Consider the following 15,055-nt stretch of genomic DNA (forward strand, 5'->3'; position numbering starts at 1 on the left):
TACCAAGGACTTCTTCAAACATCTCTTCGAGATTTAAATTCAATTCGCGTAATTCCTTTCGATGTATGAAAAACATCAGTGCCTACAAAAAAAAAGAAAAAAATATAAAAATTAAACCGCATTCTCATTAATGAACACGAAYGATCGGATATATTTTAATCTCACCAACCTTAACAGTTACTAAGGTAAAACTTGCTAAAAGACTGAGTCCTTTCGTTAATACTTTAATATCGTCGAGATTTTCTAAACAAAATTTCAATATACCATAAACTATATAAGTACCTAAAAATACAGTTAAAATGGATAATTGCCGATAAAAAAGTGAACTCTCTTTATTTTCAACAGGCCGTAAACCGGCGCACAGTAATATGCGTTTTATGAAACACTCATATTGTCGATACATGGCCAATTGTTCTGTCATCATAGGAAAAGAAAAAAAAAATAAAAAGAAATGGAAAGAAAGAAAGAAAGATCAGCGATCTAACGAAAGGTCAATGTCTTAGATATCGTGACCAGAGTATTACTTCTAACAAGCGTTATTTGATACGACATTAGATGGGATGTCTGGCGGGTACATTTTCTATTTACCTCGACGATCTCACATTTGTCATTTATGCAATCAATTTAAAAATATCGGGTGGTTATTATTCTGCATAACTCTTTACATAGAATGTATGATATTATGAAAAATTGCTGTAGATGCATGAACTACTTGATCGTTAAATTACTCGATGATTTACAAGTAATATCCTGTATCTTATAGACATTCAACCTATATTCTACGTGATAGACATAGAACGTTAGGTGGTTATAAAGTTCTCCATATTTTTCTGTTTTTTACTGAAAGTTGCTATAGAAACAAGAGCTTCTACTTTCTCGTCAATTTATTTCATCATTTTCAAGCAAGTATTGTAAGTAAGATACAGTATTGTAAAAAATTTAAATAGAAATTAGATAGAAATTAAAATAATATCAGAGAGATTTCATATTATTTATATATATAAATATATATTAATATATCATATTAAACCTTGAAAATACAGTCACACGAGTCACGCTTCCGAAAAATTCGTCATCTTTGTTCATCTCGCCAGTAAACACCAGATAATTATTTTCTAGTTTTTTTGGTGCATTATTTTTAATCCAGAATGAAGTAATGTGGAACGAATTTATCTAAAAAATAGAAACAAATACATGTATATAAAATATAGTGATCCTGGTGTGCAATATTTTATTTTAATTGCAAAAAAACTATTAATCTTAAAAATACAAATTTATCATTTATAATTGCTTTAATATATATTTAGTACAATTGAATATTATTTAAATACAAATATAAATACTACATAATATAATATACATTATGATTTTCTATATAATATATACATCATGTATTATTATATTGTCAAAAATCAAATATCCACATTTAATTGAGAAGAAAAACAGATATTATGAAGCAATTGAATTTTTATCATTAGTTTCGTCGATAGTTTGTAACAAAAAATAATATGACAAGGATGTATTCAATATCTGAAAAAAAAAAAGCAGGAACAGGATTTATAAACGAGCGGAAACAATAATAATGATATTTGATATATTATACAAAGAGTATAATTATGATATTAACCTTAACGAAAAGATCTAACGAGATATAAAAAAAATGACATGCAGTTAATACAATCGGTTTCTGTGCCAATATTAGAAGAACACTTTTCATCAGTTGAATTTTTTGATACTGGTACCATTTGCTGCAATAAACATTACGTTTAAACGCTTCACTCTATATACAAGCAAATAAAAATAATTAATATATATATATAATAACAATGAGAAATAAATGTAAAAAATAAATAATATTATTGGAAATAATGAGAATACCTCGGTAACCAAGATACTTCCGTACCAGGAATACATGAATGCTTGAGACATTTTCACTATCCCATAAAAAATGGTCACGACAGCTTTTCCTACACTTATCTCTGTCTTTTCAATGAATAATACATTTAATTATTACACCTATATAATCGCTAATAATAATAATAATGATATTTTAAATTTTATAATTGATTAAGAGAAACGAATAATTAATTAATTAACGTTTGTATTTTTCATATGCAGATCATATATTAAATACTTATTAATAACTATGAAATATAAACAAATGAATTATACCTGTAATACTTGGAATATTAACCCACATAAGACGACAACACTGCTGACGATCAAATTTAATACCACAGGTCCATAAACGTTTTGGATTATATCGCGACAACGTAACAGTAAAATTTCTTTTTCGATACAATTACGCAATAAAATGATATCAAACTCGTCGGATGATTTTCCAATTTTCTCACACTCCAAAGACATAAAACGTAATATTCCAACCATTTGAAATATATAAAATCCATAAGCCGTATCAACTCCACTAGTCACAAATATTATAAACCAACCCACTTGAATTTCGTGAAGATACTGTAATTCGTATTTTATACCGAAACTCCCATCGATCCATGGGAAAGTAGCAGGATAGGGAAGAATGTAATGTCTTGGATTTATGTTCTTGATAGCTTCATAAATGATCAATAAAAAAGGCATACATGTAAGCATGATTACTGTTATAATTGTTAAATAATAAAAAATGTATGCAGGACGTTTGAAAATGTTGAGCATTTCAAATAGGACTGGTCGACAATATGTTTTTTCAATTACCTCTTCGAAAATAGATTCTAAATTCAAATGCAATTCCCGTATTTCTTCTTGATACAAAAAGAACATTAATACCTTTGAAAAAGAAAAATAGTAAAAGTATAAAAATTATTGAACATGAACGCAATCGAGTATATTATTTGATCTAGCTTACCTTAATAATTACTACAACCATACTTCCTAAAGGACTGAGTCCTTTTGTGAATGCTTTGACATCATTAAGATTATCTTTACAAAATCTCACACAACCATAAAACAATAAAGCAGCATAGACTATTGCTAAAATTGGTATATGTCGATAGAAATATGAACTCTTTTTATTTTCCACAGGCCATAAACCGGAATAAAAAAGTAAACGTTTGATGAAGGACGCATATCGACGATACGTGGCAAGTTGTTCTGTCATCATTGAGAAACATATAAAATAAGCGATCTAATGCGTGAGGTCAATGCTTCGGATAACGTAACAGGGTATTACTTCTAACGAGTGATACTCTATACGATATCTCATGCGATTTTTTAAAGGTACACTTTGTGTTCCCTTCTAAGCTCACATTCGTCATTTATGAAATCGATTTGAAAATATCATGTAGTTATAAAGTTTTCTCTAACTCGTTATAGTAATGTACAATGGTACCCCTTAACAGATCGTTACAAAAGTATGAATTGCTTGAACATTTTTTGTGTTGATTTGAAAGCGAACGTTTGTCAAATCATTCAATGATTTAGAAGCAATAGTATGTTCCCTGATAATCAAGTAACATGTGTTGTGTCTTATTAGAAAAATGATCCGTTCAATGAGTATTACGAATGTGACATTATTTAATCGTTTTTCATATGCGTCATACTAATTGTAAATAGAGTCATTTTCTTCAATAACCGGATATATTATTTACATAATAAATTGTAATTGTAATAATGTAGTTTAACAATTATTTAAATTTATTTGACTAAAAATTAATACATTTCTGTGAATAATTTAAAATAGAATAATATTTTAAATGGCTTTTAAATTAGTAAATGTAAAACTCTATATCTCTATCTTACAATATAATTCATTTCTTCAAATGTTTGTAATAGAAAATAATACGATATCGACGTATTGAGAATCTGAAAAAATGAATGATATACGTATATATATATTTAATCTTAAAAACTTTTTGTTTTATAATCTATCTTAATTATAAATTCGAAATTACTACTTCTACCTTAATAAACATATCCAATGAGATAAAAAAGAAATGACATGCTAMCAATACCATTGGTTTTTGTGTTAATACAATTAGAATCCCTTTCAAGATAGATACATTATTGCATGCGTACCATCTGCAAGAATAAATCCTCCTGCGAAAGTCTTCAGCCTGACGTACACGTAATCAAATTTAAAGAACCAAATTTCAACAAAAAATWARAAATATATTAATMAAATTAMATATTCGTAGATGGGTTGGAAAGTTTGGAGTCTAACATAAGATAGAAACAATTTTTTCGATCAAAATAACTTTYATTTTTTGTTRTTGTRGCTRAAAACTTTTCAACCCACCTACRTATATAAATATATAAAAATATTTACCTCTGATATAATGGTACTTCCACACCACGCGTATATAAAAGTTTGYRTTGTTTTCTGAACGCCATAARCAATGAATAAAASTGTTTTCRATATCGTCATTTCTGTCTTTAAAGACGATAGAGAAATATACATTTGTTTTTTCATTTGTGTGTGAAATATATTATGAAATAAAATATAATAWAATAARAATACAATTGTTTTTAAGWAAACATRWTAATYGCAAAAAAATGTTACCTTAAATATTTGGAAGGATAAGGCGCATAAAACYATCGCAYTWGTTAATAYCAAGTTGAATACGATCGGTCCGTAAACAGTTTGAATGATATCGCGACATCGTAAAAGTTGAATATGTTTTTTAATACAATTGTAAACAACGYMGTGTAAATYGTTAGGATTAGATTTCGTGAAATATTCGCATTCATAAGATAACGCCCGAAATAATCCAACTATTTGGAAAATATGAAAWMCGAATAARGAATCAACSCCGCTCGTTATAAATACGAYGAACCAASTATATTGYGTTTCGAAAATATATTGTATGTGATAATATATTCCAGGAGTCCCATCGATCCATGGAAAAYTYGTTGGATATGGAAGACCGTAACGTCTWGGATATATWTCCTTGATAGCTTCGTATCCTATGAATATCAGCGGAGTACAGACGTATAATGTGACTATACCCATAATCAAAAGGTAAAAGACATAAGACAAAAAACGAAAGAGATTCAATAGGGACAAAAGTATAGGTCTAAGYCGTGGATTTTCAAGCGTTTTCTCGAACATTGGWTCAAGGATATCATTCAGTTCACAAAGYTGCTTTCTATATATAATAAACATCAGAGCCTTAAATAAATAGAATCAATCTATAATTATTGATAGAACTATAAATTTAAACACAATTGACATATTTCCAATATTTTGAAATCGATTATATTATACCTTCAACGATATTAATGAAAAACTTCCTATGAGACTTAGACCCTTAGTGARTAMGCTYAAATTTCCTATATTATCTTGACAGAATCGCAATACACCGAAAAGCATCATGACCCCCGATGATACTGCAAAAATTGGCAAGCGACGATAAAAATATGAACTTTCTTTTTCTATCATCGGCCATATTCCACCAAGAAGAAGCAAACGCTTAACAAAACGAGCGTAACTCCTATATAACTTTACTTGTTCTGTCATTCTCGGTACGTAAATAGCAGCAATTTACTTTTAAAAATTGGTGCCTATCGTTCCAATGAATGCTTCACTGTAACAATMTGTCTTATCAACGACGCTAACTTGCGGAAAGGTAGATACTCGTTTGCAATTTTATACAAATTACATTTGACGATCCTTCTGACTACCCTCCTCCTGCTCTTTTTCCTACTCTTTCGCATGACACATTTTTAATGTATGTAATCGATTTCTTTTTAGCTATCAAGTACTTACAAAGYTACAAATCCTAGATGCATTGAAGAGAATCAAACTGGCCATACAATTTAGTAAATGTTTAAATCACCCCGGTTATGTTTTCTTTAGGGGACTACTAAGAGTTGCGTGAGTACATCGAGAATAAATACGTTTCGATAACCGATCAATCTTTATCGACCTAACATGTTAACAATATATATGTTAGTAGAATTAAGCTTTATCTATTTCATATTCTTCATATCTTTGAAGAAAACTTAGGCCTAGATTYGCACCATCGTTTTTACCTCTGCGCTATCATCAAATCTTTTGAGGAAAAATCAAAAAGTGTCTGTTTGAATCGCGAAAAGAAACATAATCTTAGTWAGAACAGATCTTTGATAAGCAATGAATAACTTCGAAACATATATAACATAAGGTAAGATTAATTTTTAATGATTCTACGAATACTTTTTTCAAAACGAAACTCTTATTAATTTTATATTAATATATTATATATAATTACTATGATGTTTTACTAATTTTGGTTTTTTACAAAATGTATCACAAACATATAAATATGTTATGATAATTTCTTTTTTATTTTAACTGACTATATCCGAACTACTCGTATGATATTAAAATAAAAAATCAATGGGATTCACTGCACCTTTGATTTCAAGCTAAACTTACTCTTAATTCAAGAAAAGACTTTGTCATATTTTCATTAATTCATTGTATCACCTTCGTCAAATGTTTGCAGTAAAAAATAATAAGACATTGACGTGTTAAGAATCTAGAAATTAAAAAATATTATKTTTAAAAAAATCAATTTGAAAAATATAATTTTCCAATAAATTATATCTAATACTTAATTGTGCTATTTGTTTTATTTTTATTGGTTTTTTTACCTTGATAAAGATATTCAATGAWATATATAAAAAATGACATGCTACAATTACGATCGGTTTTTGTGATAATATGATCAAAACATCTTTCATAAGCGTTATATTATCATTGTGTTCGTACCATTTACTACAATATACACTTCGTCGAAATGCTTCACTCTAAATTAAGATGCAAACTTAGGATAAATATTAAATTTAAATAAAAATATATACATATATATATATACACTATGTCTCACGTATTACGAAACATTCTGTATATATATATATATATTTTTAAATACAATAATCATATACATACTTCTGAAGCAACAATACTTCCATACCAGGAATACATAAACGCTTGAATAGTTTTTAATAATCCATAAATTACAAATAAAAGCATTTTAYCTGCAGTCATCTCTGTCTTAACAAACAATATCATACTTTTCATTACATATAGATTGTAACATATTAAACAAAGTAATAACATTTGATATTTTACCTGAAATGCTTGAAATATCAGTGCGCATAAGACGATAGCATTAGTAAGCATTAAGTCAAGCACAATGGGWCCATAAATTTGTTGAATAATGTCGCGACAACGTAACAACCTTACTTGTTTTTTTATACAATTGTGCAAGATATTCWTCAATTCGTAAGAAGATTTAAATGCGTTTTTACATTCGAATGACATGGCACGCATCAGACCAATCATTTRAAATATATAAAATCCGTAAGAAGAGTCAACGCCGCCGGTAACAAATACAATAAACCAAATGCATTGTGTCTCGAACAAAAATTGTATTTGATAAATGATTCCAGGTGTTCCATTGATCCATGGAAAATTGGTTAGAAATGGAAGACCATAATGTTTAGGTTGTATATCTTTGATACCTTCGTATCCAATAATTATAATTGGTGCAAAAATATATAAGCTCATGGTACCTAATATTAAATAATATACCATGTATGCCGGATATCGGAATAAATTGATCGTCGATAAAACGATCGGTCTAAATTGAACATTTTCAAGTACTTCATTATGCATTAATTCGAGGGTACTATGTAATTCATAAAATTTTTTACGATATATAATAAACATAAATGCCTAAAAAAAAAATTAATTATGATAAAAAGCAAAATATTTTGAATATTGATTATGCGTACCTTTACGATCATCAAAGAGAAACTGCCTACGAGACTTAAACCTTTAGTAAAAACACTTAAATTACTGAAATTGTGTAAACAAAATCTGACAGTACCATAAAACATAACAAAACTAGTTAATAACGTTAAAATAGGCAACTGTCGATAAAGAAATGAACTTTTTGTCATAGGGTAGATTCCACCAAGAAGAAGCATGCGTTTTACAAAACGAGCGTAAGCTTGATACATTTCCAATTTTGTCATTGTTATCCGTAAATTATAGTAACAATTTATCTTAAATCATTGTCTAACTTAAATCTGCTGTTGATCGAAGAGTTACAACGAGACAACTATTCGTGATTTTCATAAATTTTCATTTGATGAGTATAATAGCGTACATATACGTAACGTTACGTATCTTTCCATCCTACTGTACATGAATATATATGTACGATCGATATAAAAGCATTTAGTAGTTAAGAAAATCTTTCCAAATCACTGTTCATATCTATTTTAAGTAGAAAGAGAAAAACTCTAGATAGATTCAATTTACCATATACGTTAGTCAGTTATACGATCTCCGTTCGAACAAATCCTATTATCTTACCAACTTATGTGAAAATTAAATGGAACAAAATAACTTCCTTTACATCAAATAATGTTTCTAAGTTTTACTTACAAATTACTTTTTACCTTTTTTTTTTTATGCGAATCGCATATACAAATAACAAGAGAAAAAATCCATTAAACGGATTTTACGTCAACAGCATTTCTTTTAATTCCTTGTGAGTATACAAAGATAATTCTAATATACTTTGGTTCAATTATTACGTTAGAAGGCACATGACTTTCATGTTCTATAGAAAATAGACAAATTCATTATATTAAAGTATAAGATTAATTTAAAATAACCACTTATATATATTGTTAGATAAATATTATTACGATTAGTGGCAGTTTTCCGATTGTTAAAATTTATAAATATGTGACATACTTTTGAGTTATTACGCTATTAAACATAAACTAACACAATCATATTTGATCTATCAACATTATATATATATATATATTCCTCTCTTATTTACTTTTATAAAAAATATATCAATTCAGACCTTTGTATTTAGTAAAAAGATTATACAGAACACGAAGAGTGGACTTCAAGTCCAAATTCACAATGTCTGTAAAAGAAACATAAGAAAAAAATAAAAAAAACAAAAATTAAAATATTAATAAACACATTATGATAAATTACTAACCTTCAGGTCTGGCCTTAGGTTTAGGTAATCCTATATCTTGCATAATATCAAATGCAAAAGAAACATTGTGAACTTTTTGATCATGCGTTTTTGGTGTCAAATGGAAGCTTCCTAATGGAACAAAAAATCCTTCTAAAAGTCCTAATAATAACGTCAAGAAAACACCATCATGAAATTGTGTATCAAGATCAGTTACTTCCAAATGCACTTTGCTCAAATGTTTATTAGCAAAAGTAATCAAAGACTAAAACAAAAGTTTTATAATTATTTTTTTCAACTAATTTATATAAAATATACTTTAACATAGATATACTTACTTGTTTAACTACGGCAAGCTTATCTGGTGCATGATCAAACAATGTGTCAAATGCATCTCTCTCACAACGCATTCCCAGATCATCATAAATAGAAGTAATTTCTTCTCGTACAGTTCTGTGCATTAATTGCCCATCCTTTTTTCTCACAACTACCATTTGAACTGCTACTCTCTCTGGCAATCTGACAGGTGCTCTAAACTGTCGTGCTAAACCAACTAATATGTGTAAAATAGGAACAATATTTTTAGAACGGACAGATTCTACGCTCCATTTATAAGGTGGATATCGTCCTAATATACGATTGATAGCTCCCAAAACAACAACCAATTTTTGTTTTTGTCCTTCTTCTGATTGCGTCACTTCTGGTACATCTAACTTTTCTCCAGTCAATTTCTCTATAAATGATTTTGACTTTATTTTATATTAAACATTGGAATATTAAACATTTTAACATATTAACATTGGATATACAAAAATTAAATTAGAAAATAAGAAAATAAGAAAATAAGAAATAATGAAATTTTATATAGTAATTATACCTAAAAGCTTTTGTAGTACTTGTCCATCATACAGATCTTCTACAATATCTTTTACAATAATACGTTGATTAGCTAGTTCGTCATTAATCCATTCTAATAGAACATATATAAGTTCTTGAAGCTTAGAATCTTCTAATGCTCTTGGTTCGATCATTGAACGTTCTTCATTCTCGTCGAGAGCATATTCTTCTGGTGGCATATCAGCTGTAGCAGCATATCCGGGTGAATCAATAGCATATTTACCTTCCTCTTGAACTTCTTGTACTAACAAATAAAATCAATATTTATTAATAAAAATACAATATATTAATAAATTAATAATAATAATTAATATTATTTTAATATAAAAGTAATTATATCAATTAATGTTTATATGAATAAATTGTAATCTATAAAGAAAGATATATAAAATTAAAAATTATTATTTAAATATTTATTTTTTTTATATTTATATATCAAAATTAAGTGACATATCTGACATAGTAAATAATTATAAATAAATAAATTGTATTTTCCTATTCATATATTTAAAATGTTGACAAATAGAAGTACTCTCCAAATAAGGAAATTATTTAATGCATAGATATGATGTCACGTATAATTTTATACATCCAAGTCATACCTTCTTTGATTCGTTTCTTTCGACCAAGGGTTCCAATTTTATCCCAAAAACTTTCTTCTTTTTCATCCTTTTTTGATGAAATTGGGGGACGTGGTGATTTCGGACGTGGGGATGCCATCATCCCAATATTGTAATTCTTATCTATAATAAAATGCAATAAAGCATTCAATAATGAATTCAATAGTAGAAAACTATAGAGTTTTTTACACTAACAATAACACTACAGATCACTGATCACTTATAACCACATACGCTACTCAACGATTCTTAAGCTCGATTGAAATAGAAGGCAATATTGTGCGCAAGCGCATTTTTTATTTTTTCAATTTTACACAATGGCGCGTATTTTGAAACGATAAACTTGAACTTTTACGAAAGTAATTAAAAAATAATTATTAAAATGATAACTTATGTTTCTTATTTAAATCAATATGAATATAAAAGAACGAAAACTCACATTTAAGTTGTTTGTTGATATAATTTGAATCGTTTTTTATGTCCAATGTAATTTCTTCATTGGCAACATATTCTATTTGAAAATTTTGACACTCCTTTTTATGAATAACTCCAATTACTTTAGGAAGATCTTCTATTTCAGGAAGTATTGTTTCGTTTTGACAATCATCGTCAATTATCGAATATTTTTCTTCTTCCATTGTTAATAATATTATTTGTTGTAATATTTATATTCTAAAAAAGAAAATGATATTTAAAAGAATATTTATTATAGTGTATTTTAATAAAATACAATTTAAAAAAGAATCTAAATCTTTTATATTATACACAAAAGATTTTTTTACTTATACTCTGTTCAACCAAATCAGTTATGACGGTAAAAGGAAGCTTACATCCGCATGCGATAAAAGATTCTTGTTCGATTGTGGTTTTAAAAGTTATTAAGTAATTTATTCACAACAAAAAAGGCGCGAAAAATGTATCAAATCATTTATTTGTATTTATTCACTTAGAAAAATAATCTATGATCAATGAGATAATGATCTATGAAACAACAATATTGTATTTTATTGTTTATATAAGATAAATAAAATGTTAATTTAATCGATAATATAGCATTTTATTGACAGTATTAAATTGTTATAAATTATATTCAAAACGAGAATATTTTAGTATTTTCAATTTTTGTTCTCTTTGAAAAAACCATGATAGATGGCAGTAAAGTAATATAAATGATATCCTAACCTATTTAACCGTAAAAACAGTAACCGCATAAGTAATTAATTTAAAGTGCATATTTAAATGTAAAAGAGGAAAAAAATTTTGAAGCATAAGAAATACGTATAATTTTTAAAAGTATAACATACTACTTGAAATATGTTTATATTTATACAACGTTGTGAAAAAAATCTTATTTTTCCACTATTAAGGATGTTTAATTCTACTTCTGTATCGAATCAAACAAATATAATAGAACCTACCACTACAAGAGGTGTGTTTGATAAAATTATAATTTAAATTTCATATTAATAAAAACTTAATTTAATGTTGTTTTATCTTTACAAATCTTTGTATTCGCAGAATTTCGTGTATTACAGTTAATACCGCAAAAAAAGACGTTTGATAAAAAAAAGAAACAGGAATACAAATTACCTCCTCCAGCATGTGATGAAATGTCTACTAAACAAGATTGGCCATTAGTTTGGCCTGGTCCTCGTTCTTTTAATCCATATGTTGTTCCGCTGCCTTTACGCCAGGGTTATGTAGAAGGTGATAATGTACCTCCTGGTAAATATGGAAATGCAGAGTTAATGAAAATACCTAATTTCTTGCATCTTACTCCACCTGCGGTAAAAAGACATTGCGAAGCCTTAAAACAATTTTGCACTAGCTGGCCTAAAGAATTGGAAACAGAAGAAGAATGCAATCGACATTTTCCATTAGATATTATTACCTCAGATTATTGTTATTCTTCTCCTACTATAAGAGAACCGCTTGCAAGAATTGTAAGCTTAAAAGTTAATTTAAATTCTCTTACCTTGGATAGTCACGCTAAAGATAAACTACTTAGATTAATTGGAAATAAATATAATCCAGAAACAAATATAATAACAATAACAGCTGATAGATGTCCAACTAGAAAACAAAATTTGGAGTACGTTGAATATTTACTTGTAGCATTATTTCATGAATCTTGGGTAAGTCGCTAAGCCTTCAACTGTTAATTATTTATAAACAATTATTAACAATTATTAACAAATTATTATACATATATCTAGCGTATAGAACCTTGGGAAACTGAAAAATCTGAACCAGATATGGAATATTATGATTGGGACAAAAGTAAAAGTCGTCAAACTTTGATTAAATTACACAGCTGGCCAAAAACGTCAATCAATGTAGATATTGAAACTATTCCTTCTGCTACGGAATATAAGATTGCTATTTCCGAACTCATAAACCAAGGAGAAGATGAATATACATTAACTAGATATAAAGAAGCAGTTAAAAACATACTTAATCTTAAATGTATAAATAAAAATTAAAATAAACAAAATTATATGAAATTTTGTGTATGCTATATAGTTAAATTTTATTAGTTTTATATTATTGTTATATTATTTATTCAAAATATTGTAAAAATTTGTATAATTGCCGTAAGAGAGATTATTTGAAATTGTATAATTTCAAGTAATACATTCAATGATAATATTATACTTACTTTATTTTTTAATAATATTTTTTGTTAAGAAAATATAATTTATTTCCTTTCTTAATCAAATAAGGGAGATAATAATATAAAGTAAACATAATACTATGTATATATATGCATAGTACATATTGCATGTAATACATACATTTGTTATAGTAGATGTATTCCAATTACTATAAAAATTAGGTATAATAAGACTATATATTGCGCTACGAATAAGTAGAGCATATAATGGTTTGAAACAACATAATTTTACACAATGATACACATTAAACATATTTATAAATATATTGACATTTCAAGAAATCTGTACAGTCCACTAATACTCGATATGTAGAATCGTACAAAAGGAGAAATTGAATGAAAATTTAGTTCTTTAAAAATAGAATCTACGAATAGTAATTGTGATAGTGATAGAATTATATTGTTTTATTATTAATTTTAAAGAGGAATCGCATATTTTTTATCTATCAACAAATTTCAATAATCTATAAGAGAATTAGCGATTTAGAAGATTCTTGACTATTTTGACTTAACGACTGAACTTCGAATTTTGTCAATATTGATAAATGTTTCTATTGAGCCTACTGTTAGTCAAGGTTAGGCATTAACCATGTTTATAATTTGAAGGTAACGGGTCAGTTAGGCTATATAAAGATACAAGCGACATAGAGATTAAATTATTAGATTATTATTAGATCAGATTGTGATATAGAGTAAATTGGAGATTGGATTGAATTGAAAACTGTAAATAAGCTTTTGCTTACTCAATATTAAAAGAACTGTTATTATATTACAAATTCAAATTTACGTTTTTCAACAGTGCATGATCCACATCATCTTGCCAAAATTTAGCTGTTTGTTATTTGATTGAAGCGTTTAATACACCGTATAAAAGAAAATCGGACATGCATTATCCACTGATTCAAGAAGAATATAGTAAACAAGAAACAGGTCTTCAAGCGAGAAGTTACTATAATGGTTTTGGAGCACCTGCCACAGCAACTTATTATCCGTAAGTTAATATTTTTAAAACTCATTTATATGAATGTTTCTGAATACATGTAAAGTGTGCTCAATGTATAGATATGTTACACTTTAATATATTTTTTTGTAAATACATCAAGGGTACAAACTAAGAGCATCTAAGAACAAACTAAGAGCAATTATCATCTATATGTTTCAGGACTTTTGATCCCATTAGTGTTTTAGCATCATTAGCATTTTTAGCATTTTTATTGCAGTCCTTTGCATCATTATTTGATCGTTCAAGATCCATCATACCAACAATAGTTAATAGTCGTGCATCATCTTCACAATTAAAAAATGTGGGAATTACAAGACGTATATTACATGCATTGGATGACTATGTAAGTGCCCCTTCATTTTTTACTTACATAGAACATATTATATTAATTATTTTAACATATCTGCATGTTGTAGGAGAATCTTAACGAAGGCTCAATTGAAGATGATCAATCCAACATGATAGCTTTATAAGCTACTACAAGATAAAATATATTTATTAAGTATATTATTGGGTTGACAATATAAAATTTGTAGTACATTGTATTATCAATTTTGTTTATTTTTCAATTTCATATTTGACGACCCAATATAAAAATATTATACTAAAATACAATATATGATATTTTTACAAATTGTACTTTTTATTATATGTAAAGAATTCTACAATTGTAATTCTACGATTGCTTATACGAACTAATCTTTTCTTTTTTCTTTTATATTTAATTTATTCTTGACATAGTCTTTCATAAAATATTTATTTTATCCAAATTATACATATTTCTACACGTTTAATATTGCTACATACAAATATCAATTTATAATAATACATCATTGTATACAAGTATTTTAATTAATATTAAGTAATTTACTATAGATTATATTTTAATAAATTTTTACTTAATACTATGAAA

At 27.1% G+C, this 15,055-nt stretch overlaps 5 protein-coding genes across 8 annotated transcripts; 2 read left to right on the forward strand and 3 right to left on the reverse strand.

Annotated features, from left to right (window-relative positions):
- Positions 1-3,840: 3,840 nt before the first annotated feature.
- Positions 3,841-5,470, reverse strand: LOC106793520. The gene is made up of 4 exons (XM_014760520.1): positions 5,219-5,470; positions 4,472-5,122; positions 4,280-4,384; positions 3,841-4,067 (listed from the first exon to the last, which is right to left on the reverse strand). Exons 1-4 carry the CDS (start codon positions 5,468-5,470, stop codon positions 3,888-3,890), a joined length of 1,188 nt encoding a protein of 395 aa, XP_014616006.1. The 3' UTR covers positions 3,841-3,887.
- A 1,109-nt stretch (positions 5,471-6,579) lies between these two features.
- On the reverse strand, positions 6,580-7,599 carry LOC106793577. The gene has a single exon (XM_014760622.1). It carries the CDS (start codon positions 7,532-7,534, stop codon positions 6,875-6,877), a length of 660 nt encoding a protein of 219 aa, XP_014616108.1. The 5' UTR covers positions 7,535-7,599; the 3' UTR covers positions 6,580-6,874.
- Positions 7,600-8,220: 621 nt separating this feature from the next.
- On the reverse strand, positions 8,221-10,704 carry LOC106793576 (beta-parvin). 2 transcript variants are annotated; one of them, XM_014760620.1, is made up of 5 exons: positions 10,448-10,704; positions 9,826-10,089; positions 9,287-9,681; positions 8,970-9,213; positions 8,221-8,570 (listed from the first exon to the last, which is right to left on the reverse strand). In XM_014760620.1, exons 1-5 carry the CDS (start codon positions 10,566-10,568, stop codon positions 8,458-8,460), a joined length of 1,137 nt encoding a protein of 378 aa, XP_014616106.1. In that variant the 5' UTR covers positions 10,569-10,704; the 3' UTR covers positions 8,221-8,457. The 2 variants fall into 2 exon arrangements, with proteins under 2 accessions (XP_014616106.1, XP_014616107.1); XM_014760621.1 differs by having other exon boundaries at positions 8,221-8,891.
- A 918-nt stretch (positions 10,705-11,622) lies between these two features.
- Positions 11,623-12,962, forward strand: LOC106793523 (28S ribosomal protein S35, mitochondrial). The gene is made up of 3 exons (XM_014760524.1): positions 11,623-11,894; positions 11,984-12,600; positions 12,682-12,962. The coding sequence occupies exons 1-3, from the start codon at positions 11,780-11,782 to the stop codon at positions 12,946-12,948; spliced, it is 999 nt and encodes a 332-aa protein (XP_014616010.1). The 5' UTR covers positions 11,623-11,779; the 3' UTR covers positions 12,949-12,962.
- Positions 12,963-13,344: 382 nt separating this feature from the next.
- On the forward strand, positions 13,345-15,055 carry LOC106793526 (the record flags this gene model as incomplete). 3 transcript variants are annotated; one of them, XM_014760528.1, is given in 4 exon segments in its annotated part: positions 13,345-13,745; positions 13,939-14,130; positions 14,302-14,485; positions 14,559-15,055. In XM_014760528.1, coding segments are annotated over 3 exon segments (348 nt in total). In that variant the 5' UTR covers positions 13,345-13,745; positions 13,939-14,023.

This window comes from Polistes canadensis, unplaced genomic scaffold, assembly GCF_001313835.1.
Source record: "Polistes canadensis isolate GaletaPanama2010 unplaced genomic scaffold, ASM131383v1 scaffold_15, whole genome shotgun sequence".
Classification (NCBI taxonomy): Eukaryota; Metazoa; Arthropoda; class Insecta; order Hymenoptera; family Vespidae; genus Polistes; species Polistes canadensis.

What these genes read in the sequence shown, in the direction of transcription:
- LOC106793576 (XM_014760620.1), bottom strand. Translation starts at nt 10,568, where the DNA reads ATGATGGCATCCCCACGTCCGAAATCACCACGTCCCCCAATTTCATCA. An exon ending in AGCTTGCCGTAGTTAAACAA is followed by an intron (nt 9,214 to 9,286) that starts GTAAGTATATCT and finishes CTTTTGTTTTAG; the next exon opens with TCTTTGATTACTTTTGCTAA. An exon ending in ACCTAAGGCCAGACCTGAAG is followed by an intron (nt 8,571 to 8,969) that starts GTTAGTAATTTA and finishes TATTTTCTATAG; the next exon opens with AACATGAAAGTCATGTGCCT.
- LOC106793523 (XM_014760524.1), top strand. Translation starts at nt 11,780, where the DNA reads ATGTTTATATTTATACAACGTTGTGAAAAAAATCTTATTTTTCCACTA. An exon ending in AGAACCTACCACTACAAGAG is followed by an intron (nt 11,895 to 11,983) that starts GTGTGTTTGATA and finishes TTGTATTCGCAG; the next exon opens with AATTTCGTGTATTACAGTTA. An exon ending in CATTATTTCATGAATCTTGG is followed by an intron (nt 12,601 to 12,681) that starts GTAAGTCGCTAA and finishes ACATATATCTAG; the next exon opens with CGTATAGAACCTTGGGAAAC.